At 44.9% G+C, this 23,718-nt stretch overlaps 1 protein-coding gene across 4 annotated transcripts in view; it reads left to right on the top strand.

The window, feature by feature from the left end:
* Positions 1-15,067, top strand: part of qtgal (queuosine-tRNA galactosyltransferase) — a 315,686-nt gene extending 300,619 nt beyond the window's left edge. For 3 of the 4 annotated variants that reach the window (XM_078225426.1, XM_078225425.1, XM_078225427.1), the window contains one exon: positions 13,565-13,762. In XM_078225426.1, the coding sequence (XP_078081552.1) occupies positions 13,565-13,645 (81 nt within the window). In that variant the 3' untranslated portion in view covers positions 13,646-13,762. Of the gene's footprint in view, positions 1-13,564 lie in introns of all 4 variants that reach the window. The other variant, XM_078225424.1, reaches the window with a different exon arrangement.
* The last annotated feature ends 8,651 nt before the right edge of the window (positions 15,068-23,718 follow it).

Here is a 23,718-nt window from a genome sequence, read left to right as displayed (position 1 = left end):
GACAGCAGCTTTTTGCAAGACTTTAATCAGCAAAGGAATGAGCTCAGAACCCAAAGGTTTAAGTGTTAGGTTTTATCCGACAATCCTGAGCTGCCAGTTAGGCACCTTCTTCACCAGGAGCACAGGTTAAAAGATTTTCATTATAGTCGCCCTATGTCGCCGGATCTGTGCTCCTGTCACAGGAACATTCCCGCAAATCATTGCCGAATTTACCTCGAGGTTCCCATATCCTGACCACTTTCCACTAACCTCAAGTTAGAGTTGGATTGGCCAGGAATACTGCAGATACATGTTTGAATCCCTTATATAAACCATAACTATCGCGAAATTCCACCTGAGGGGAGGGGGTGTATTTTTTTTAACGGATGGATCAGTGCAGGAAATGATTGGAATTGTCTTCAACCCGAAAAGGAATTCCTCCCTAACTTGCTTAGATGTAGTGAACCTATGCAGAAATGGTTTCAACCTGTCTGGGCGGCACAGTGGTTAGCACTGCTGCCTCACAGCGCCAGGAACCCAGGTTCAAATCTTGGTTTGGGTCTGTGTCTGTATGGGGTCTGAACGTTCTGCCTGTGTCTGCATGGGTTTCCTCCGGGTGCTCTGGTTTCCTCCCACAGACCAAAGATGTGTGGGTTAGGTTGATTGGCCGTGCTAAATTACCATTGAGTGTCAAGGAGATTAGCAGGGTAAATACATGGGGTTACGAGTATAGAACCTGCATGGGATTGGGGTCAATGCAAACTCGATGGGCTGAATGGCCTCCTTCTGCACTGTAGTGATTCTATGAAAAATAAACTGGCTTCATCACTGAATTAGAAATGTTAGTGTGCATTTCAAGATCATTCAGAGAGTGAATGAAAATGACACTCCTGTCGTGGTACGAAACCCAGCATCACGTTCATTCACACCAGGTCTTATTAAAATAAAAAAGGCGAGTGAGATCATTTATGTTTCCAAAGGGCGGCACAGTGGTTAGCACTGCTGCCTCAGCGCCAGGGACCCCGGTTCAATTCTGGCCTCGGGTCACTACCAGTGTTGATTTTGCATGTTCTCCCCGTGTCTACATAGGTTTCTTACGGGTGCTCCGGTTTCCTCCCATGGTCCAAAGATGTGCGGTTAGGTTGATTGACCATGCTAAATTGCCCCTTAGTGTCAGGGGGATTAGCAGGGTAAATATGAGGGGTTATGGGAATAGGGCCTGGGTGGGATTGTGGTCGGTACAGACTCGATGGGCCGAATGGCCTCTTCTGCACTGTAGGGATTCTATGAAGTATGATTACTGATTTCCTCATGAACATAGTGCAATTGCTTACATTTGCATGGGTGAGGGGAAAGGGCCAGTTCAGAATCTCTAATCTGGGTAGTTTCAATAATCACCGCGTATGTCATTTTTACCAGCTATGTCTTTCCAGATAAATTTAGTGCAACAGCAATTAGCTTGACAATATTAGACTTAATTAATATTGTACCAGAAACAGCTTACAAACACTAAACACACCATTAAATGTAAAAGTTCCAAGTTAACAATTCCTGCAAAATATATTTGTGAAAAATATATGAAATTGGACCTGTTTTGTTACTATTTGTCTTTTCGCAAACTTTTTCGAAAGCCAATTGAATGGTTTGCAACTGCATTTATACCAACATCTTTTGCAAGGGAATATTGTGGGAGAATTGTTCACATACAGCAGTGACTCTGCAGCTTAGAAGGCATCGAGTCTCAGGCTGCACATAGAGTGTACATTAGGTTCACAGATCACTACAGTGCAGAAGTGGCTCTTCAGCCCATTGCATCTGTACAAACGCATGAAAGGTCCTGACCTGCCCATCTAATCCCACTTGCCAGCACTTGGCCCATAGCCTTGAATGTTATGGCGTGCCAAGTACTCATCCAGGTACTTTTTAAAGGACGTGAGGCATCCCACCTCCACCACCCTCCCAGGCAGAGCATTCCAGACCATCACCACCCTCTGGGTAAAAAGGTTTTTTCCTCCCTAAACCTCCCACCCCTCACTTTTAACTTGTGTCCCCTCGTAACTGACCCTTCAACTAAGGGGAACAGCTGCTCCCTATCCACCCTGTCCATGCCCCTCATAATCTTGAACATCTCAATCAGGTCGCCCCTCAGTCTTCTCTGCTCCAGAGAAACCAACCCAGCCTATCCAACCTCTCTTATAACTTAAATGTTCCATCCCGTGATCTGAAGTGAAGCAGAGTGAGATTTCCTCCTCCTCCAGCTCGCTTTTATCTGGACACTGGGGGTCAGTTTGTGTTGGCACTGACTGAGGTGGCATTGTTTCAGTGTGAATTCAGCCCCCAATAAGCAGGTTAACACTCCCGAAAGCAAGGAGAGGAATGGCACAGTTAAATTCAACTTCTAACATGCGAAAACCTCCTAAGAAGGTCAGAAAGGCTTTAACTTATCCAAGAAAAAGGTTTATCTAATCTTGTTGCTTATTTATTTACAAAGGCTAAAAGACATTAACATTATTGAAATCCTGTAGTTGATGGTCAAACTGGCAAAAGACCTTCTAAGTGAAGATATTGCCCTTTTAGAGTGAAACTTTATCCAATAAATTGTACAATGTTTGAGGGAAAAAAAATGTGAACTCAAGTTACTCGTGACAGTCCTTCTGAAGCCAAGGACTGGGTTTGAATAATAATTCGACTGAATTGCTTTGCAATCTTTGCCCTGTATGAAATGGGCACTGTGCGCACCAGGGTTGAGTGGGTGAGGACCTTGTAAAGAGGAGCTTACAATAGGAGCCTGAAAAGGCTGAATGACAAACCCTGTTGAGGTCAGGCCCTGCTGATGAGATAATGTAACACATCATTCTCCCACTACCCACCTGCCCCCATCCCCTCTGGGAGTAGGCTAAGAGTGGGGTGGGGGGGGAGTGGGATGGGCATGGGGGATGGAGTGCCTGTTGGTTTTGCAACTCCCCAGATCAAATTGGCGGAGGGGGTGATCGAGGACAGCTTTTGTAGCTGGAGGCTGTTCGAGACCTTAATTGGTTGATTAAAGGCCACTTTAATTGGTCATTAAAGGCAATAAAAGTCAGCAGCCTCCCTCCAGGTTTTGGGGGAGCATCTCCCTAAATTGAGCAATCTATGGCCCACAGAGGGCCCATCTGGTGACAAGAACCAACTGTACCGAGAGAACCCACCAAGGGGTCTCCCCTCTGGCTCTTACTCCAGGCCTCTTGCAGTCCTAGCAGTGGCCACAACTCCCAGCAGCGCTGTTGGGATTGAAGAGATGCCGGACCTCCAATTGGCAAGCAGCCTCTCAAAGGCGGGACCCTCGCCCTACAGCCATGGAAACACCAACAGACAGACAGGTAACTGCCCAGTTGAGATGTAATTCCTTTAGGGTTTCTGAAAATGACCATGGTGGGGTTTCCCCCTGCTTCCCAGCAATGGAAGGTCCAATTCCATAACCAATAAACCAGTCACTCTCCAGCATGTCTGCACCAGTGGGGGAGGGTCTCTGTTCCTGTTTACAAAACCCATGCAGGACCTGAAATATGAGGCAGTCATCCAAATAGAAGTGGAGAGAGGGAGAAACTTGGCAGAAGCCATTGGCAGAAGAGTCAAGAATCACAGGAAACTATTCGGAGTGATCATAGAATCCCAACAGAAGGAGGTCGTTTGGCCCATTACGTCTGCACCAACTCTCCGACAGAGCATCCCTCCCAGGCCCTATCCCTTTAACCCACCTATTAACCCTGTAAATCTCCCTAACCTACACATCTTGGCTCACTAAGGGCAGGATTTTCCGGCTGCGCTTGCCCCAAAACCGGAAAATCCTGCACAAGGTCAACGAACCTTTGCAGGGTCCTCTCTCGCCCGCTACAATTCCCGTGGCGGGTGGGACGGGAAAATTCCACCCGAAGGAACAATTTAGCATGGCCAATCCACTTAACCTGCACATCTTTGGACTGTGGGAGGAAACCCACGCCGACACAGGGAGAAAGTGCAAACTCCACACAGACATTTATCCAAGTCCGGAATTGAACCCATGGCTCTGTGAAGCAGCAGTGCAAACCACTGTGCCACCCCTTGGCAAAAGAATCAGAGAGGACATGAGGAAAAACATTTTTCTGCAACTCATGGTTAGGATGTATTATTCCCTGCCTGAGGGTGTGATAGAGGCAGATTCAATCTGGCCTTTCTATAGGGAATTGGGTAATTACCAAAAGGGAAAAGATTTTCCAGGCTCTGAGGAAAAGGCCGGGGCTCCCACAGGGAGCCAGACTGGACACCATGATCTATGAATGGTTACACTATAGAGGAAATTTGAGGAAAAACGTTTTTCCTCAGAGGGTGGTGACGGTCTGGAATGCACTGCCTGGGAGGGTGGTGGAAGCAGGATTTCACACATCCTTTAGAAAGTACCTAGATGAGTACTTGGCACGCCATAACATTTAAGGCTATGGGCCAAATGCTAGCAAGTGGGATTAGGTGGGCAGATCAGGGCATTTCACGCGTCGGTGCAGACTCGATGGGCCGAAGGGCCTTTTCTGCACTGTAGATTCTGTGAATCTGTGAGGCAGATTTTGTTTTAATTGAGATGCTTATATGAAATGTGAAGTCCTGGCGGACTGGACAGCACCAAGATGAGAGGGGGAACAACACACAACACAAATCAAGAATTTAATTCTTAGCAATAATCCTCTACCAAAAGATTAAAGGCGATGGTGGGGGGGATGGGGGTGAATTACAGGATGTGGCCACAAGGCACATTCTACAAAAACAGTTCAGGATATGGAGGTGGACACAGTTGGGTTCACACCCAGAATGGGGTCAGCTCCACACCTGTATCGTCCGCTGTAAGTATGTACACAGTCATGAGTTGTTAATAAAGACTTACTGTTAACATACTCCAGACCCAGGCTGGAAACCTACTTCAAGGTGTCCGAAGCAGGATTCTTCGAAGTAACCAAGAGCAAGGTTCCTTTACGAGTAAATGTTGCCGAAGTGTGCTTAAATAAAATATGACCAGATTTGAATGGTTCAGGGTAACTTAAGTTTAACAGGCACAACGACAAAGTCAAGCTTCCATTAAGAACGTTTCCAATTCGGTGATCATCAGAAACTGGACATAATGCGTACCCATCGCTGCACCACCAGCTCTACTTGGTCCTCTCCAAACCGTATCACAAGCAAAATTAATTTACAGTTTTTAAGTCAATCTCCAAAGGAAATTCAATCCACAAATGGTGACAAAAGCTGTGTTTAGCTTTGAAAACACCAAATCCTAGCATAATTTAGCCAGATAAAGGAAATGGTTCCTTGCTTTTTCAAAAAAAATGTTTCATTCTTTTCACTTATTCTTCCGCGGGATTTGGGCATCGCTGGCTAAGCCAGCATTTGTTGCCCATCTCTAATTGCCCTTGAGAGGGTGGCACTGAGCCACCTGTTGACCCATCGTCCATAAAGGAACAACGATATAGTTACAAATCAGAATGTTGTGTGGCTTGGAGGGGAACTTGCAGGTGGCAATGTTCCCATATACCTGATGCCCTTGTCCTTCTAGGTGGTAGAGATCGCAGGTTTGGATGGTGCTATCAAAGAAGGCGTGGTGAGTGGCTTCAGTGCATTTTGTACGTGGCAGACACTGCTGTCAATATGTGTTGGTGGTTGAATGTTTAAGGCAGTGGATGGGGTGCCAATCAAGTGAGCTGCTCTGTCCTGGATGGCATTGAGCTTCTTGGGTGTTGTCGAAACTGCATTCATCCAGGTAAGTGGAAAGTATTCCATCACACTCCTGACTTGTGCATTGTAAATGGTAGACAGGTTTTGGGGAGTCAGGAGGTGGGTAACTCGCTGTAGAATTCCCAGCCTCTGACTTGTAGCCACAGTATTTTTATGGCTAGTCCAGTTCGGTTCCTGGTCAAGAGTAGTCCCCAGGATGTTGATAATGAGGGGTTCAGCGATGGTAAAGCCGCTGAAAGTCAAGGGAAGATGGTTAAAGTCTCTGTTGTTGGAGATGGTCATTGCCTGGCACCAGTATGACGTGAATATTACTCGCCACTTACCAGCCTAAGCCTGAAAGTGGTCCAGATCTTGTTGTACATAGGCCTGAACTGCTTCAGTGTCTGAGGAGTCGCGAATGATGCTGAATGCTGCAATCATTAATGAACATCCCCACTTCTGATCTTATGGAAGGAAGATCATTGCTGAAGCAGCTGAAATTGGTTTGGCCGAGGACACTACCCTGAGGGACTCCTGCAGTGAGGTTCTCAGACTGAGATAATTGACCTCCAGCAACCACAGCCATTTGAATATATTTGAAATTCTGCTTTTGGTAAATGGCCATATTTTTGTCTGGTTTAAAAATTGGGGCAGAATTTTCTGCTTATGAAACTAAGTGCCATGGTGGGCAGGTTCCTTGGCACAGTCCCCGCTGGTCAGAGTGGCGGGAAATCATGCCAGATTTAGCTTTTGGATGCTCATTAGTTATGCATAGATGAGTATCTCTCTGAATCACGTGATGGCGGGTCAGGAACTGATTCATCCACCCTGCCTTTACCTAATGGAGTTGAAGGTCCGGATCCACCAGCTGAGCACATACATTTTATTCTCGCCAGCCCAGCTGTCTTCAGGAGACGTATCGAGATGGCTGCACCCAAGTGTTGCCGCAACTCCGTCGAGGCTTTAATCAGAGGAGTGTGCAAACACCAGGAGCTGCCATACCTGAGGGATGGCTCCAGGAAGCACACCAAACTCACCTCTCTGGCCTGGGTGCTGACAGCAGAGTAGGTCAGTGTGGCTGGTGTGACGTTAGTGTACCTTTAAGAGATTTTTTAAAAATCATGATCTCTGCAGCTCTCACCGTCGGTGTTTCTCAGCTCGCAGCTGATAACATTATGTTGCCAGGCTGACTACAATGAGTCATTTTATTGCTATTTAAGTGGCTTAAATGGGGTTGTTTGTATTTACTCTGGGATTAGTTTTATGAACCTGCATTGTTAGGAGGACGGTCATGTTCTTTTGGACAGTTTTTTTCTTTCATTTTCAAGTTGGAACTGCAAGTTTGAGTTTTAGAAGGGACAGCAAGCTAAAAAGAAGTGTTTTCCCTCTCTCCCTGTTGTTTTGAAAATTCTGTTTGTTTTCTGGAGGGTGAAAACCTGCTGTTGTTGGGGGCTGGACTAAAGTTGCTCTGGTGTTTTGGGAAGTTCTCTTGTCTTCAAACTGTTCTGAGTCTCGAGCAGTTGGCTACAAAATTCAACTAATGGCCTCAATCCCATTATCACGTGAGCAGTAGACCTTGCTGTATGGAACCTGTTTAAAGGGTTTTGTCTATGGCAAGGGTTTTGGTTTGATTGGAACACATTAGATATATATATTAAGGGTTATACATTATAGTGGTTGTTTTGTTTCTTGTTTGTAATTGATGACAGTTCTTGCTAATTTTCTTCCTATACATGTTAACTATATTCTTTCTTAAACTTTGTTTGATATAAGCTCCCTAGTGGGTCTTTTGAATTACATCTGAAGTGAAACATCTCATGCTTATCCTGGCCAAATTCAAGGTGGAAAACTTATGATTCAGGTGGGCTTCATAAAACGCTTTGGAGTTTCTAACCTGAAACATAACATTGGCAACCGCCAGTGTAATCCAGTGAAGGCAGAGGATGAATAATTTAATCTGCTCCACCAGGGTGAGTTCATCTTCAGCTCCCACTAGCATCCTGCCTCCCCATTCATTCACAGGATGTGAACGTCATTAGCTAGGCCAGCAGTTATTGCCCATCCCTAATTGCCCCCCATTTCAGAGGGCATTTGAGAGTCAACCACGTTGTTGTGGATCTGGCGTCACATATAGGCCAGACCAGGTAAGCCCTTCCATAAAGAACATTATTGGACCAGATGGGTTTTTATGACAATTGGCAATGGTTTCATGGTCATCATTAAAATTCCAGATTTTTATTGAATTCAAATTTCAACATCTGTCATGGTTGAGTTTGAATCCTCGTCCCCAGCTCTTGCCCTGGGTCTCTGGATTACTAGTATAGCAACAATACCCCTACACTACATTCCGACATTAAATGGTGTCAACTTCACTAAAGATAGTTACTGGACCCTTGTGTAATGTCAGTGAGATGTATCCAAATCTTTATTGGAATTCTGTGCTGAATGTGTTTGTAACCGTTATTGCTTTTGGGACAACATTGTATGAGTGCTGCTCAGTGGCTTGGAGGGATAGCTGTTGATGTGTCTCCTCAGTCATGGCGCCAAAACACAAGACCAGCCGAGGTTATGATGATACCTCCAACAAAGTGCTCATTCTAGGGTCTGCTGTTGTTTCGCATTAAGGTGGCAACAGCTGCAGCAAGTTATTTGACGCAGTGTTTGTACTGTTGTGTCGACTCTTAGTTCCCAGAGTGCAAGCATACAGGTTTCATCGCTGACCTTTCCAGAGGTCACGGCCTGGTGAACCGTGAGAGTGGAGGATGTAAGTGCGAATGCAAACCTTGCTGACAATGTGACTGGTCTTCAACCCCTTTTGGTGCAATGGCGTGGCATTCAGGGGCATGTGGCCTTCTCCCATTGCCTGCACCTTAATCTCCTTGAATCAGCGTGGCATGGGTAGGTCTTCCACATCGTGCTTCTTCAGTGGCTTCCTCACATGGAAGCTGAATCTCAACCAACTCTACAGGTTCCTGGTCCTCCTGCTCTTCATTATTAGAGGAGCTTCTCAGCCTCCTCCACATCTGCCTCTGGCAAAGGGCCGACAGCTGCACGCCACTCGTTTCCAAATGTATATCAGACCAGTCTGATTTCCCGCTAATCTTGCACGTAATTGGGAGAGGCTACGTGATTGCAGCGAGCAGCACTCATGAGATGATGGTGCATGCAAATGGCGCTCTTGCCGTGGATCAGCGGGAAACCCCACCCGCCATGGAACTGGTGAGGTGGAAATTCAGAACTGTTTTCCCGCTGGCGGTTTTCCAATTTTTCGCCCCTCTCCCAACCTTCTGTCCCCGCCCTCCACCAAACCCAATGAGGGCTGGGTGGGACAATTCTGCCATAAGATTCGGTCTCCATAGACATAACCATATTTACTACGTGTAATGAAATATCTTGATTTAGTCATGAACCCATCTGACTAATAAAATCTATCATTAAATGTGTGTCTTGGAATGCTCTCCCGAAACTGGGAGGTGCGAGGGATCCCACAAGGCCTTGCACTGATGTCATGCGAAGGTCATTGGCAATGCTGAAGACTTGTCTTAATCAGATTGTTTTCCTTGTTCAAACACGTTCATGTAAAAAAGACGTGTAATCCACAGGCGGCTTTTACTCAGTCGTGTGGGACTCTCCGCAGTTATTTTCCATGTAGCTTGGGCTCCGGAATTCAAGTGTACATCCCATAATCTTTTCCAAACTTCACCTTCCTTGATTTGCATGTTGGGACAGACTGAAGCTACGGCTCAAAACAAGGTTTGTGTAATTCCGAGAGATAAATTAAACTGGGTGTTGGAAATGCAAATTGAGAAAAACAGGACACAGCAATTCACTCAGCAAGCCAGGAAAATAGGGTTACCCTATCTTTTGAGATCCCGAGTGACTGACTGAATCTTAAGTACAAGTTGTACTGACTTCAGTAGTCAAGTGTTTGAAACAGTAGTTCTGTGTCTTATATGGACAGATTATTGGACTGTGACCAGCCTGAACTCTTGCACTCTCTGCGTCTCCCAGCCCTGTCATCAGTTACCTCTGCACTGACATGACATCAGTGCTCGCTGGCAATCGGGTTGTGAATGCTCTATAGCGTCCAACACCAGTAGAGCTAAAAATGCCTGAATGGAGTCCCATCCACCAGTACTGTGCTCTGGCAAAAAAAAAATGGATTTTAAAAATCCTCCTTCAGCTGCAATCTAAAAGCCAATGCACAGGGTGGAATGGACAGTGCCGTAATACGTTGTTCCAAATTGAGTTCTTAAAACCTTTAACAGCTTCAGTGAAAATACATTTATTCTCTCTGTCTCCTGACACTCCCAGTTTCTAGACCGTCAGGTGATTAAAAATGGCAACAGTGACCTCAAAATTAAAATAACATTCTGAACTAAAATGTCATAACTGTCTCACATTCATAATTCACCTTTTCCAATGCCAAGTTAAAACGATAATTCTCACCCCCCTGCCCCTGCCCCATCTCGGAGTTCTTTGTATACCACCTACTGTTAACTCAGTCACTGGGCTGAATAATACAGGGATTTGGGAGGGGGGGGGGGCGGTTGCAAGCAGGGTGCCTAACCCACACCCTGGAAACTATGTCATTGTGGAGCTAACATGCTCCACGTTGACCCATCCCACAGACATTAGGTGCTGCAGGACATACCAACTAAACGGGGGCCAAATAGGACTTCCGTCCCTCACTGGGGAAGATGTCTTGCCTTCTGGAGCTGCTGGCCAACTGGCAGAGCCAGGAAGGCATCAGTGGCAGGTGCCAGGACTGCAGGAGAAGATGATGATCAAGAATCATGGACCCCCTGAGGAACTAAATCTGGATTCTTGGGCTGGGAGCATTTAATTAGGCTAATGGGAGGGGCAGGAGGGGTTGAAGTGGGAGGGTTTAAGGGAGGGATTGAGTCGAAAGGAAGGGGGAAATTGAGGGAGGGGTGCCCCACAATCGGCAAAGTGCCCCGCCCCCTCCATCTCGCCACGACATTGTTCCCTCCTGCCCTTTCAGTATCTGATTTATATAGTAAGAAGTCTCACAATACCAAGTCAAAGTCTAACAGGTTTATTTGGAATCATGAGCTTTTGGAGCGTTGCTCCTTCATCAGGTGAGCCACCTGATGAAGGAGCAGCGCTCCGAAAGCTCGTGATTCCAAATAAATGTCGGACTTTAACCTGGTGTTATGAGTCTTCTTCTTGCGCATAACCCAGTCCAACGCCGACATCATTCACATCCTGATTTAAATAAGCAGCCTTCCTGCTCCCACTCAGCTGCCCCATGCCAAACCTTTTATGGTGTGGGCAGCATATTATCGGGGTCAATTGGTTTGATAACAGGCCTAATTGACCTTTGCTTATTCGTTTAAATGTGGCAGGTGGGTTGCTGACTTCACTGCCGGCCTGTCGCCCAACCCCCACTGAATTTTGGGGGAGAGCTCAGGGGTGGGCGGGAAGGTGTTGGGGTGGGCGACTGCCCTATTTTACGTTGTCCTCCCCCCCCCCCCCCCCCCCCCACCCCCCCCCCCCCCCCGCCCCCACTACCAAAGCCCCCACGTGGAAGCATGCTCACCAGGCTCAGGTAAAATTCAGCCCAATGAGTGTGCAAGTCTTCACAGATTTGCCGAAAATACTCTCAGCTTGCTTGTTATGAGGAGTATGAGTGCATCTGGAGTGATTAACTTGATCTTGCTCCTTCTCTCTCTCTCTCTCCCCTCCCTGCACACGAGCGCAAAACCTTTGCTCAGGGGTGAGTGGGGGGGGGGGGGGGGGTGGAAGGGCAGCTCCATCTCAACAATGGGCTCTGTTATCAGAAGGTTATTGTATCAGAAATCGCGATTGTTGATCCCAGGAAATTTGTGACGTTTTCTGTTTATGATTCAGAGATGGGAACATGGTTCACAGAGGATTAAAAATAGGCAGGGGATTATGGTATTTGTTGGTATCACATCAAAACCTGCCAGGACACAATTACTGTAATGTCTTTTCCTTTGATATAACATATCGTGTTCCCTGGTTGTAATTTAATAGAGAGATATCTCAGCTCTTTAATAAGTTGAAAGGTGCAAGAGAAGTTACACACTGGAGATGGTCATAAGAGCCTCTGCCCTGCCAGTCTTACAGGTCTCAGCAGATTTATTACAAATCTAGTTTGTAGTATTCCTGCTGAGTTTCCTATAGTAAATGGAATGATCTTTATATTTTTCCACAGTAAGACTAAATGAGCACAATTGTGCCTTTAATTACCATCCAATCTCATCGGCAAGAGACCAGGACAAATAATTTGTGAAGTTGCAAGGGTAGATCCAGAGATCTAATGGGCAGCTAAGTTTTCTATGCACAGAATTGCAGGTGAGTGAGTCGAATTGTACGTGGTGTAATTCAGATGCCTTTCACCCACAAGTCATGAATTTCAAACATGTCTTGGCCAAATGCAGGGCAACGAGTGATTCGACACAAACCTCCAAGAGTCTGTCTCACACATTTAATAAAGTGTAATCTGACCATAAACATTCTATTGATATGATTTATTGTTGTCACATGTATTGGGATTCAGTAAAAAGTATTATTTCTTGTGCATTATACAGACAAAACATACCGTTCATAGAGTACATAGGGGAGAAGGAAAGGAGAGGGTACAGAATGTAGTGTTGCACTTACAGATAGGATGAAGAGAAAGTTCAGCTTGATATATGGTAGGACCATTCAAAAGTCTGATGGCAGCAGGGAAGAAGCTGTTCTTGAGTCAGTCAGACTTTTATACCTTTTTCCCGACGGAAGAAAGTGGAAGAGAGAATGTCCGGGGTGCGTGGGGTCCTTGATTAAGCTGGCTGCTTTCCCGAGGCAGCAGGGAGTGTAGATGGAGTTAATGGATGGAAAGCTGGTTTGCGTGATGGACTGGGCTATGTTCACAACCCTTTGTAGTTTATTGCGGTCTTGGTCTGAGCAGGAGCCATACCAAGCTGTGATACATCTGGAAAGGATGCTTTCTATGGTGTATCTGTAAAAATTGATGAGAGATTAATTTGGGTTTAGAATTTTAGCCTTAGCAACGCCTGTGCTGGAGAGCTAAGCTGCTGTGTTTAAACCTCTCTAGATCAGTAAGGAATGATAATGAATAATAAGAAAATGAAAGGAAGGGACAGAGCGTGTGAACATCATATTACACCAGGGAATCGTACAAGAGTAGGGAAAATTAATAATCGGACAAACTTAAAGGCTTCTTATCTGAATGCACGTATCATTCAGAATAAAATTGAGTTAACAGCGCAAATAGCGATAACGGGATACAATTTGATAGCGATTACTGAGACATGGTTACAAGGAGACCAGGCCTGTGAGTTGAATATCCAAGAATCTATCCAGTATTTTGGATAGGATAAAATCCTATTGAAGAACATGCTAAAATAAAGAGGAATGAATGGATTAACTAGAAGGTTGAAGAGAGGAAACCTACTGTTAATTGACTGAGATGGATACTAACCACCATCCAAGTGGAATGAAAATGGGGTGCTGCTGTGATAGATGCTTCAAATCAAGAGTATAGTTATAACCAAGCACACAACAGCCAACTGTTAAATTGTTTTTGTGCTTTCACTATTTTCCTGGAAAGAAAACTATTCAAACTTATATTAAAGCTGCCCACTCGGTGGGAAACTGTCAAAGAGTAGTGTTCTTGCTCACAAATCTTTGGCTTCTCAAGATGATTCATATAGTCTGCGTATTTCTCAATAAGTGAGGATAGAGTTAAAGCTTCCAGCACATTGATACGTTGCCAGGTTTCAAGATAGATTAGCCAATTGCACTTACGTCATCGATTGTGTGATGAGAAACCAGGCTGGGTTTGACTTGTCTGATCTAACATTTCTTGTTTTGACAGGACCTGACAGGTGGCGGATTTGAAGAAAACTTGAATTCACTGAAGCTGAAGGAAGGAGTGGACTACTATCACTTCAGCTGAAGACCTTTGCTGCTACTATATGGCTGACTTCAACAGTGCCTGCAGGAAGTTGGAAAACAATTTGGACTGATTGCATTATAGTTAATTCAAGATGGAGTCCAGTTTGTTGAAGAACACATTTCTTTTCAGTGATGTCTTGCACTAATGACAATGCATCGTGCTGGTGGGGATAAATAGGTTTCTGCAGATGAACATCATAGATAGCACGAAACAAATCTGGGAAACAGATGGTACCGGAGCGAGGCGAACTGTCCCCAGCATACCCTCTGACTTTATCTTCTCATTCTATGCTTTTAAAACTGTACTCTAACTCTTTTCTATGACTGTAATATTGCATTTTACACCCACCCCTTTCCTTCTCCCTTATGTATTCTATGAATGGTTGTCTATATAGCGCACAAGAAACAATACTTTTCACTGTATCCCAATACATTAAAGTTAAAGTTTATTTATTAGTCACAAGTAAGGTTTACATTAACACTGCAATGAAGTTACTGTGAAATTCACCTAGTCGCCACACTCAGGCACCCATTCGGGTCAATGCACCCTAACCAGCATGTCTTTCAGACTGTGGGAGGAAACCGGAGCATCCGGAGGAAACCCACGCCGACACGGGGAGAATGTGCAAACTCCACACAGACAGTGACCCAAGCCGGGATTCGAACCAGATCCCTGGCGCGCGCTGTGAGGCAGCAGTGCTAACCACTGTGCCACGCCGGCATGTGACAGTAATAAATCAAATCAAGTAATATTGCCAGGTAAGGGTCGAGAGCTTCAAGTTTTTAGGTGTCCAGATCACCAACAACCTGTCCTGGTCCCCCCATGCTGACACTATAGTTAAGAAAGCCCACCAACGCCTCTACTTTCTCAGAAGACTAAGGAAATTTGGCATGTCAGCTACGACTCTCACCAGCTTTTACAGATGCACCATAGAAGGTATTCTTTCTGTTTGTATCACAGCTTGGTATGGCTTCTGCTCTGCCCAAGACCGCAAGGAACTACAAAAGGTCATGAATGTAGCCCAATCCATCACGCAACCCAGCCTCCCATCCATTGACTCTGTCTACACTTCCCACTGCCTCGGCAAAGCAGCCAGCATAATTAAGGATGCCACACACCCCAGACATTCTCTTCCACCTTCTTCCTTTGGGAAAAAGATACAAAAGCCTGAGGACACATACCAACCGACTCAAGAACAGCTTCTTCCCTGCTGCTGTCAGACTTTTGAATGGACCTCCCTTGCATTAAGTTGATTTTTCTCTGCACCCTAGCTATGACTGTAACACTACATTCTGCACCCTCTCGTTTCCTTCACTATGAACGGTATGTTGTGTCTGTATAGCGCACAAGAAACAATACTTTTCACTGTATGTTAATACATGTGACAATAATAAATCAAATCAAATCAATTACCAGAAAGTTACCAGTTGGTCACTGAATTTATTTGAGGCAAAGTGAGGCAGATTTTTGATAGAATAGGCTGTCAATGGTTATGGAGGTGGGTGGGAGGTGGGCAGTGGGCAGATGGCAAAGTGTATATGAGACCACAGCCAGATCAGCCAATCTTATTGAATATCAGAACAGGTTCAGAGGGATAAATGACCTACTTCCACTCATATGTTCTATGTCCCTATGTAAAATTCTCTAAAGAGAAATTTTATACCATCTTTCACAATCTCAGGATGACCCTATAGATAGCACCAAATATTACTGAACAAACAAAACAATATAATTGCAAAAACTCACAAACGTATGGGTTCACCAGTCTCTGGGTTTTCAGATCTCATCTCCATTTTGTACAATGATTTGAACTATAAAGTACTTTGTTGAGGCGTATTCTAGCCAGAGACGTACAAGGAATTTATTTTGCAGATACATTTTCTAGTGTAATTATTCACAGTATTGAGAAACTTTCTTTCAAGGTTTTCTTCCGTGGATATTGTATTTTGTACTTCAGTGCGAACCCACTATCACAACACAATAGAGGGAAAGGAACTATGTTGAGGCAGAGGTTACCTGACATTGCCATGGATTATTGTACCAATTTATGCGTTGAAAGCAGATAGAGAGGCCAATTTGCACCCAGGCTTTAAAGTGGAAGCTGTCCTACCAGGAATCCACACAATTTACGCAGGCTTTTGTATTCCAGTGAGAGCTGGAAGTCAAGGAGAAGGATCGTGCATGAATATAAAATTCGCCTCACTGCTTCCCCATAGCAAGCGAGTGCAAATGGGTGATTTGATTTGATTTATTATTGTCATATGTATTGGGGTACCGTGGAAAGTATTGTTTCTTGCACGTTATTCAGACAAAACAAAGAGCGCATAGGTTACATGGGGAGAGAGAAAGGATAGAGTGCAGGATATCATGTTGCAATTACAGATAGGATGAAGAGATGGATCAGCTTGATATATGATAAGCCCATTCAAAAATCTGATGACAGCCGGGAAGAAATTGTTCTTGAGGCTGTTTGTGCATGTTCTCAGACTTTTGTATCTTTTTCCTGGTGGAAGAGAATATATCCGGGGTGCGTGGGGTCTTTGATTATGCTGGCTGCTTTCCTGAGGCAGCAGGAAGTGTGGACAGAATCAATGGATGGGAGGCTGATTTGCGTGATGGTGAATTCTTGAGCTCAGCTTAGAAAGGCCTAAGCAGTTGCGAGGGAAATGTAATCAATCCCAAAGGGATTCTGCTCCATTGGGAGCAGAAGATTAAGAAACATTGTTTTCCTCGAAGCTCAATTCCCAGGCTTCCTCTGCCATCAGAATGGAACGACACCACTCCAGTGATTTGGCCTGTGCACCATCGAATCATACTTGCTGATGAAATGCAACCACACCTTCTGCTTCAGTCCAGGTTAAATGGGTGTTTCACTCTGCCATATCTGCGCCAGCTCGGCACCCTCCTGAAGTTCCAACGTTGACCGCTTTAGTATTTGCTGCTTTTGAAATGCTGAAAGACCGCTGGCTTCACATTAAAGCTGCCGTTGACTAGATCGGAGCCATTCAGAAATGCCAGGTGGCTTGCGTGACCACTTTCAAGGACAATCCACCAGTTACAGAACCTTCCCTGGATAATTGCAGCTTGCATTTTGTGTGTCATCCTGAATGCTTTCTGGGCAACGCCTGCAGTTGTAGATATGACACATCACTCGAGGAGGTCACAATCAAACTGGCTGAGCAGCTTTTAGTTCAGGTCACAGGTGTGTGCTTATAGTTCGAATCATTGCACAAAATGGGGATGAGATCTGAAGACCAGATTCCAGTCTGGTAAACCCATACATGCATGAGTTGTTGCAATTATATTGTATTGTTTGTTCAGTATTATTTTGATGCTGTCTATTGACCACTCAGCTAGAACTGATGTGGTAATCAATATTCACAAACCTCCCAGGAAGTGCCTGTTGTCTCCTATTCTGAAAGCATTATGGTTGTTGTCTCTGCTTCCTACACAATATGGCTTTTCTCTGTAAACGTGTCTGTGTACAATGTCAATCCTTCACTTACTGTAAAATGAAAAACATGAATAACAGAATTTTTTTGCATTGACATTAAATATTGTATCAAATATTGTTCATAGCTCCTTGAAAGTGGAGTCACAGGTGGACAGAGTGATGAAGGCATTCGGCATGCTTGGTTTCATTGTTCAGAACATTGAATACAGGAGTTGGGACATCTTGTTGAAGTTGTACAAGACTTTGGTAAGGCCACACTTGGAATACTGTGTACAGTTCTGGCCACCCTATTATAGAAAGGATATGATTAAACTAGAAAGAGTTCAGAAAAGATTTACTGGGATGCTACTGGGACTTGATGGTTTGAGTTATTAGGCGAGGCTGGATAGACTGGGACGTAGGAGCGCAGAAGGCTGAGGGGTGATCTTATAGAGGTCTATAAAATAATGAGGGGCACAGATCAGCGAGATAGTCAACATCTTTTCCCAAAGGTAGGGGAGTCTAAAACTAGAAGGCATAGGTTTGAGGGGAGAGATACAAATGTATCCAGAGGGGCAATTTTTTCACACAGAGGGTGGTGAGTGTCTGGAACAAGCTGCCAGAGGTAGTAGTAGAGGCGGGTACAATTTTGTCTTTTAAAAAGCATTTAGACAGTTACATGGGTACGATGAGTATAGAGGGATATGGGCTAAATGTGGGCAATTGGGATTAGCTTAGGTGTTTAAAAAAAGGGCAGCATGGACAAATTGGGCTGAAGGGCCTGTTTCCATGCTGTAAACCTCTATGACTATGTCTCTAAATGCCATAAAATTCACTGTATAGTTCACAGATGATATAAACCGCACCCCTCTTCAACTGGTATCAATTTGAATCATAAGGAAATCTGGAACATAGGCTACATAAATATTAGCCAACACTAACGTCTCGTCGTCGGCTGTCCTTCAATTTGAGGGTGACCCCTACTCAGGGTCATGAGTTTATGCCATGGGTCTTCACATGACTGGACAGACTAATTCTCCACGCAAAGATCTTTGGGTACATGGGGGGGGCAAGATGTTCCTTGAGGTTTTGACATCCGGGGTACAGGATTTTCTCCCTTTTCTGTCCATGCCTCTGCTCTGCTTCATTGTTAAGATATTGCAACTCAAAGTTGATGGACAAGTTGTCGTCATTTTTCCCACTCCTGACATTTCCATTTGGGGCGGCACAGTGGTTAGCACTGCTGCCTCACAGCTCCAGGGACCTGGATTCGATTCCCAGCTTGGGTCACTGTCTTTGTGGAGTTTGCACGTTCTCCCTGTGTCTGCATGGGTTTCCTCCGGGTGCTCCGGTTTCCTCCCACACTCCAAAGAGGTGCGGGTTAGGTTGATTGGCTCTGCCAAATTGCTCCTTAGTGTCCTGGGATGTGTAGGTTAGAAGGATTAGCGGGGTAAATGTCTGGAATTGTGGGGATAGGGCCTGGAGTAGGATTGTTCTCGGTGCAGACTCGATGGGCCGAATGGCCACCTCCTGCACTGTTTGGTTTTTATAATAACAAGCTCTTCCCAGTCATTTGTATCAATGCTGCCACGCAAGGAGGACTTCCGAGTGTCTTTGTGGCATTTTCTTTGTCCTCTGCAGCAGTACTGTCCAGTTGAGAGACCGAGAGAGTTTTCCTGTCTGGCGAGGGAGATGTTTTTTGACCATCTGGACACAGAATGCTTTTGTCTGAATGCTTGTGGAGCTGGCTTCATCAGTGTTTGATTGCGCTCGTCCCGTTGAAACTGGAGAGTGTGGCGGAGGCATTGCTGATGGAATTTCTCTCATCCTTTTACGTGTCCTTGATGCACAGTCCAGCTCTCACTGCAGTACAGAAGTGAGGAGGTGACAGCACTCTGTGCACTGGGTTAAAGTATACAGGTGCCTTAAATGGGATGATTTACCAAAAATGAACATTGCACTTGAAACTCTTGGAGTGGGACAGGTCATAAGCTGGATTTGACCTCGGGAGAGGTTTGAATCCAGTTCTGCTTAGCTTACACCCTGATCGTTCTGGATTGTTGGACTCCAGTTGGAAGGACTGCGGGTAGATCCGTTACTCTCATGCCAGAGGGGGACCTGAAGAATTACAGGAAAATGTTTGTTCCTTCTGCCTAGATTAGACCTTGGAGGATAGGGGAGGGTGGGGGGAAAGATCAGGGACTTCGAAATACAGATTGGATTAGGATGAGCACATGCCATTGATACATCCTTGCCCATACTGGTGATCTATTTGGATATATAAAGCACCCTAAGCACAGAATCCAAGATGGGGGTTCTGGCCTGGGGCTAATATGATCACGGGTCCCACTCCAATGTGCCCTACACTGGCAGCGTAACCCTGAGGAATTTCAGAATCATTACCACATCTGCAGATTCTGGAAGAAAGACACCAGATAGATTATGTCATTTCCATTGGGTGTCTAAACGTCACACGATGAATAATCTTTGGTATGTAATAAACTTTGCCATGTAGACACCGGCATTTTTGCAGAACTAAACACTCTTGATCTCTAGGTTACGAAAATTCATATGAACGTACAAAATAAGAACAGAAGTAGGCCATTTGGCCTCTCGAGCAGCTTACAGTGGGATATAAAAGGGAATGACTAGCACTGGTCTCATGGGGGATTACTGTATGCCAAACGAAATTGGATTCAGAGAGAAAATCAAAGGTTAAAGAGGTTCTCAACATGACCAAATGTGGAGTCACCAACAAGTTGGGCAGAGAGATGGGTCATAGTAGGAGAAGATCGGTCTCCGCCATTCAATAAGGTCATGGCAGATCTGTTTGTGTTTCAAGTTCTATTTCTCATCTATTCCTGATAGCCTTTGATTCCCTTTCCTAAAAAGAATCTTTCTCCCTCTGCCTTAAAAATATTCAATGACTCCACCTTCTGAGGCAGAGAATTTCAAAGTCACACAACCTCTGAGAGAATTTTTTCCCCCCCATCTCTATCCTAAAAGGGCGAGCCCTAATTTTAAAACAGTGACTCCTAGTTCTAGACTCACCCGCAAGAGGAAACATCCTTTCCACATATACCTTGCTAAGACCATTCAGGATCTGACATAAATCAATCAAGTCACCCCTCACTCTTCTAAACTCCAATGGAAACATGCCCAGTCTGTCTAACCTTGCCTTATGAGAACACCTGCTCAATCCGGGTACCAGTCTAGTAAACCTCTGAACAATTTACATCCTTCCATAAAGAAGGTTTGGTGCAGTAAGGTGTAGGAATGATATTAATCAGCTAAATTCAATATCTACATTTGTGTTTCATTAAATTGTTTTACGAATATTTGAGAGTGTCTTAAATGATTGCATTTTAGTTCACTGCTTTACGTTTAAGAGGCCACATTACATTCATGATATATTTGCAATAGACAGTTAAGAGGTCAGATCTAAATTCTGTCCTCCCACATCCAGTGGTAAATAATGATGACAATGAGACAACTATCTGGAGGTGGAGACTCCACAAATATCCCCATCTTCAATGATTGGGGAGCCCAGCACATCAGAGCAAATAACAAGGCATTTGCAACCATCTTCAGCAGAAACGCCAAATGGATGAACTAACTTGACCTCTGCCTGCTCGAGGTGCCCATCATCACGGATGCCAGTCTTCTGTCAATTTGATTCACTCCGCATGGTATCAAGCAATGGCTGAAGGCACTGGTTACTGCAAAGACTAAGGGGCCTGACAATAGTATTGAAGACTTGTGCTCCAGAACTAACCGCGCCCTTAGCCATACTGCGCGCAGTTCTGGTCACCTCATTACAGGAAAGATGTTGAAGCCATTGAAAGGGTGCAGAGGAGATTTACAAGGATGTTGCCTGGATTGGGGGGCATGCCTTATGAGGATAGGTTGAGGGAGCTTGGTCTCTTCTCCCTGGAGAGACGAAGGATGAGAGGTGACCTGATAGAGGTTTACAAGATGTTGAGAGGTCTGGATAGGGTAGACTCTCAGAGGCTATTTCCAAGGGCTGAAATGGTTGCTACGAGAGGACACAGGTTTAAGGTGCTGGGGGGTAGGTACAGAGGAGATGTCAGGGGTAAGTTTTTCACTCAGAGGGTGGTGGGTGAGTGGAATTGGCTGACGTCGGTGGTGGTGGAGGCAAACTCGTTGGGGTCTTTTAAGAGACTTCTGGATGAGTACATGGGATTTAATGGGATTGAGGGCTATAGATAGGCCTAGAGGTAGGGATATGATCAGCGCAACTTGTGGGCCGAAGGGCCTGTTTGTGCTGTGGTTTTCTATGTTCTATGTTCAGTATGGCTACCACACTGACATCTATTCCACAATGTGGAAAACTGCTCAGGTATGTCCTGTCCATGAAAAAACAGGCAAATCCAATCTGACCAATTGCTAACCCATCAATCTACTCTCAATCATCAGCAAATGGATGGGATGGATTGTCAACAGTGCTATCAAGCAGTACTTACTCAGCAATAGCCTGTTCACTGACCTATAGTTGGGTTCTACCAGGGCCACTCAGCTCCTGACCTCATTGCAGATTTGGTCCGAATGTGAACAAAAGAGTTGAACTCAAGAGACTGTCTTTGATGTAAAGGTCATCACACTTGATGACCGAGTGGCATCAAGCAGTCCTCTCAAAATTGAAGTCGATGGGTATGAAGGCGGAAACTTTACATTTTTTGGAGTCATACCTAGTACAAGGGAGGATGGTTGTGGTGGTTGGAGGTCAATCATCTCAGTCCCAGGACATTACTGCTGGAGTTCCTCAGGATAGTGTCCTAGGCCCAACCACCTTCAGTTGTTTCATCAATGCCCTTCACTCTATCATAAGGTAGTGGGGATGTTTGCTGATGACTGCACAATGTTCAGCACCATTCCTGACTCCTCAGGTACTGAAGTGTCTTCCTTTGTGTTCAATATGACTTCACTCTCACTGGCACAAAACCCTGGAACTCCCTTCCTGAAAGCACTGTGGGTGTACCTACACCACATAAACTGCAGCGGCTCACCACCATCTGCTCAAGGGGCATTTAGTTCTGGGCAATAAATGCTGGCCTAGCCAGCAACATCTACATCCCATGAAAAAATAATGATGTTTGAAATTTGGGGTGGCACAGTGGTTAGCACTGCTGCCTCACAGCTCCAAGGACCTAGGTTCAATTTCCAACTTAGGTCACTGTCTGTGTAGAGTTTGCACGTTCTCCCCGTGTCTGCATGGGTTTCCTCCGGGTGCTCCAGTTTCCTCCCACAGTCCAGAGATGTGCGGCTTAGGTTGATTGGACGTGCTGATTTAACCCTTACAGCCCCAGGATGTGATAGGTTAGTGAGTAACTAAGTGGGGATAGGGCCTGGGTGGGATTGTTAGTGTCGACTCGATGGACCGAATGACCTCCTTCTGCACTGTAGGGTTTCTATGATTTCTGGCAACAAATCATTTGAGTAACAGGATCAGACAAAACTCTTCACTTTTTAAGCTTGGAAATATAATTTGGAAAAGAAGTCACGAGTTGCAATCATCTCTTTAAATGCAGATGGCTTACTGATCAGGAATGATAAGCTCACGTCCCAACATGAACAGCCTTCAGGCTTTTAAATCAGGTGTATTCAGAATCTGTTTCTGAATCATCGCTTGTAATCAAAGGTTCAGAGACTTTACTTGCTGAGTCAACACATTGGAAAAGGGATATAAATCTCTGTGCTTTAAGAGTTTCCTCATGTATCCCTGTCAGCATTGTAATCTCTCCTCTCGACAAGTAATCGTTAAGCAGCTTGTGACATCGGCTTCTAAAACCTGCTCAAGTTGATCAGTTTGGAACTCTGAATGTGTGAATAAATTGCGGCAGATTAACCCACATATGATTTAATGCTTAGCTCACTTTTAATTTGCCACCAAGAAACAGCAAGAGGACATTGGGGTGTCCTTTAACAGACATTCAGTAGTTTTGAGAGAGTAAAGGAAAATTGCAGTGATATAAGGAGCACTAAAAGGAATATTTTTTAGAGGAAAGTTTCCTGGTTGTGTCTTTATAGAGAGAGCTAATAGACACATACATCTGATGGCGTAACACATAAATATACATGAATGAAATAATAGTGCACAACTACAAAGCTCTCAACCCGATATGAAATCAGTTTTTATTTATTGAGCCTCCTTCAACATTTTCATGACCAGTTTGTGTAACTTCTGAAATGGATTTCAGAATAGGCTGATTCATGTTGGGTACAAATGGATAAATGGGCGGCACGGTGGTTAGCACTGCTGCCTCACAATGCCAGGGTCCCGGTTTCAATTCCAGCCTTGGGTGACTATTTGGAGTTTACACATTCTCCCCATGTCTGCGTGGGTTTCCTCCGGGGTCTCCGGTTTCCTCCCACAGCCCAAGGGCGTGAAGGTTAGGTGGATTGGCCATGCTGAATTGCCCCTTAGTCTCCCAAGATGTTTAGGTTAGATGGTATCAGCCATGGTAAATTTGTGGGGTTACAGGGATAGGGCGAGGGAGAGGGCCTGAGTGAGATGCTCTGTCAGAGAGTCGGTGCAGACTCTATGGACTGAATGGCCTCTTCTGCACTGTAGAGACGTCATGATTCTAAATGGACAATAAGTGACTCACTGTCACTTAAG

This window comes from Mustelus asterias, chromosome 12 (assembly GCF_964213995.1).
Source record: "Mustelus asterias chromosome 12, sMusAst1.hap1.1, whole genome shotgun sequence".
NCBI lineage: Eukaryota > Metazoa > Chordata > Chondrichthyes > Carcharhiniformes > Triakidae > Mustelus > Mustelus asterias.
The sequence above is the reverse complement of the archived record's forward strand: the minus strand, read 5'-3'. Positions and strand labels throughout refer to the sequence as shown.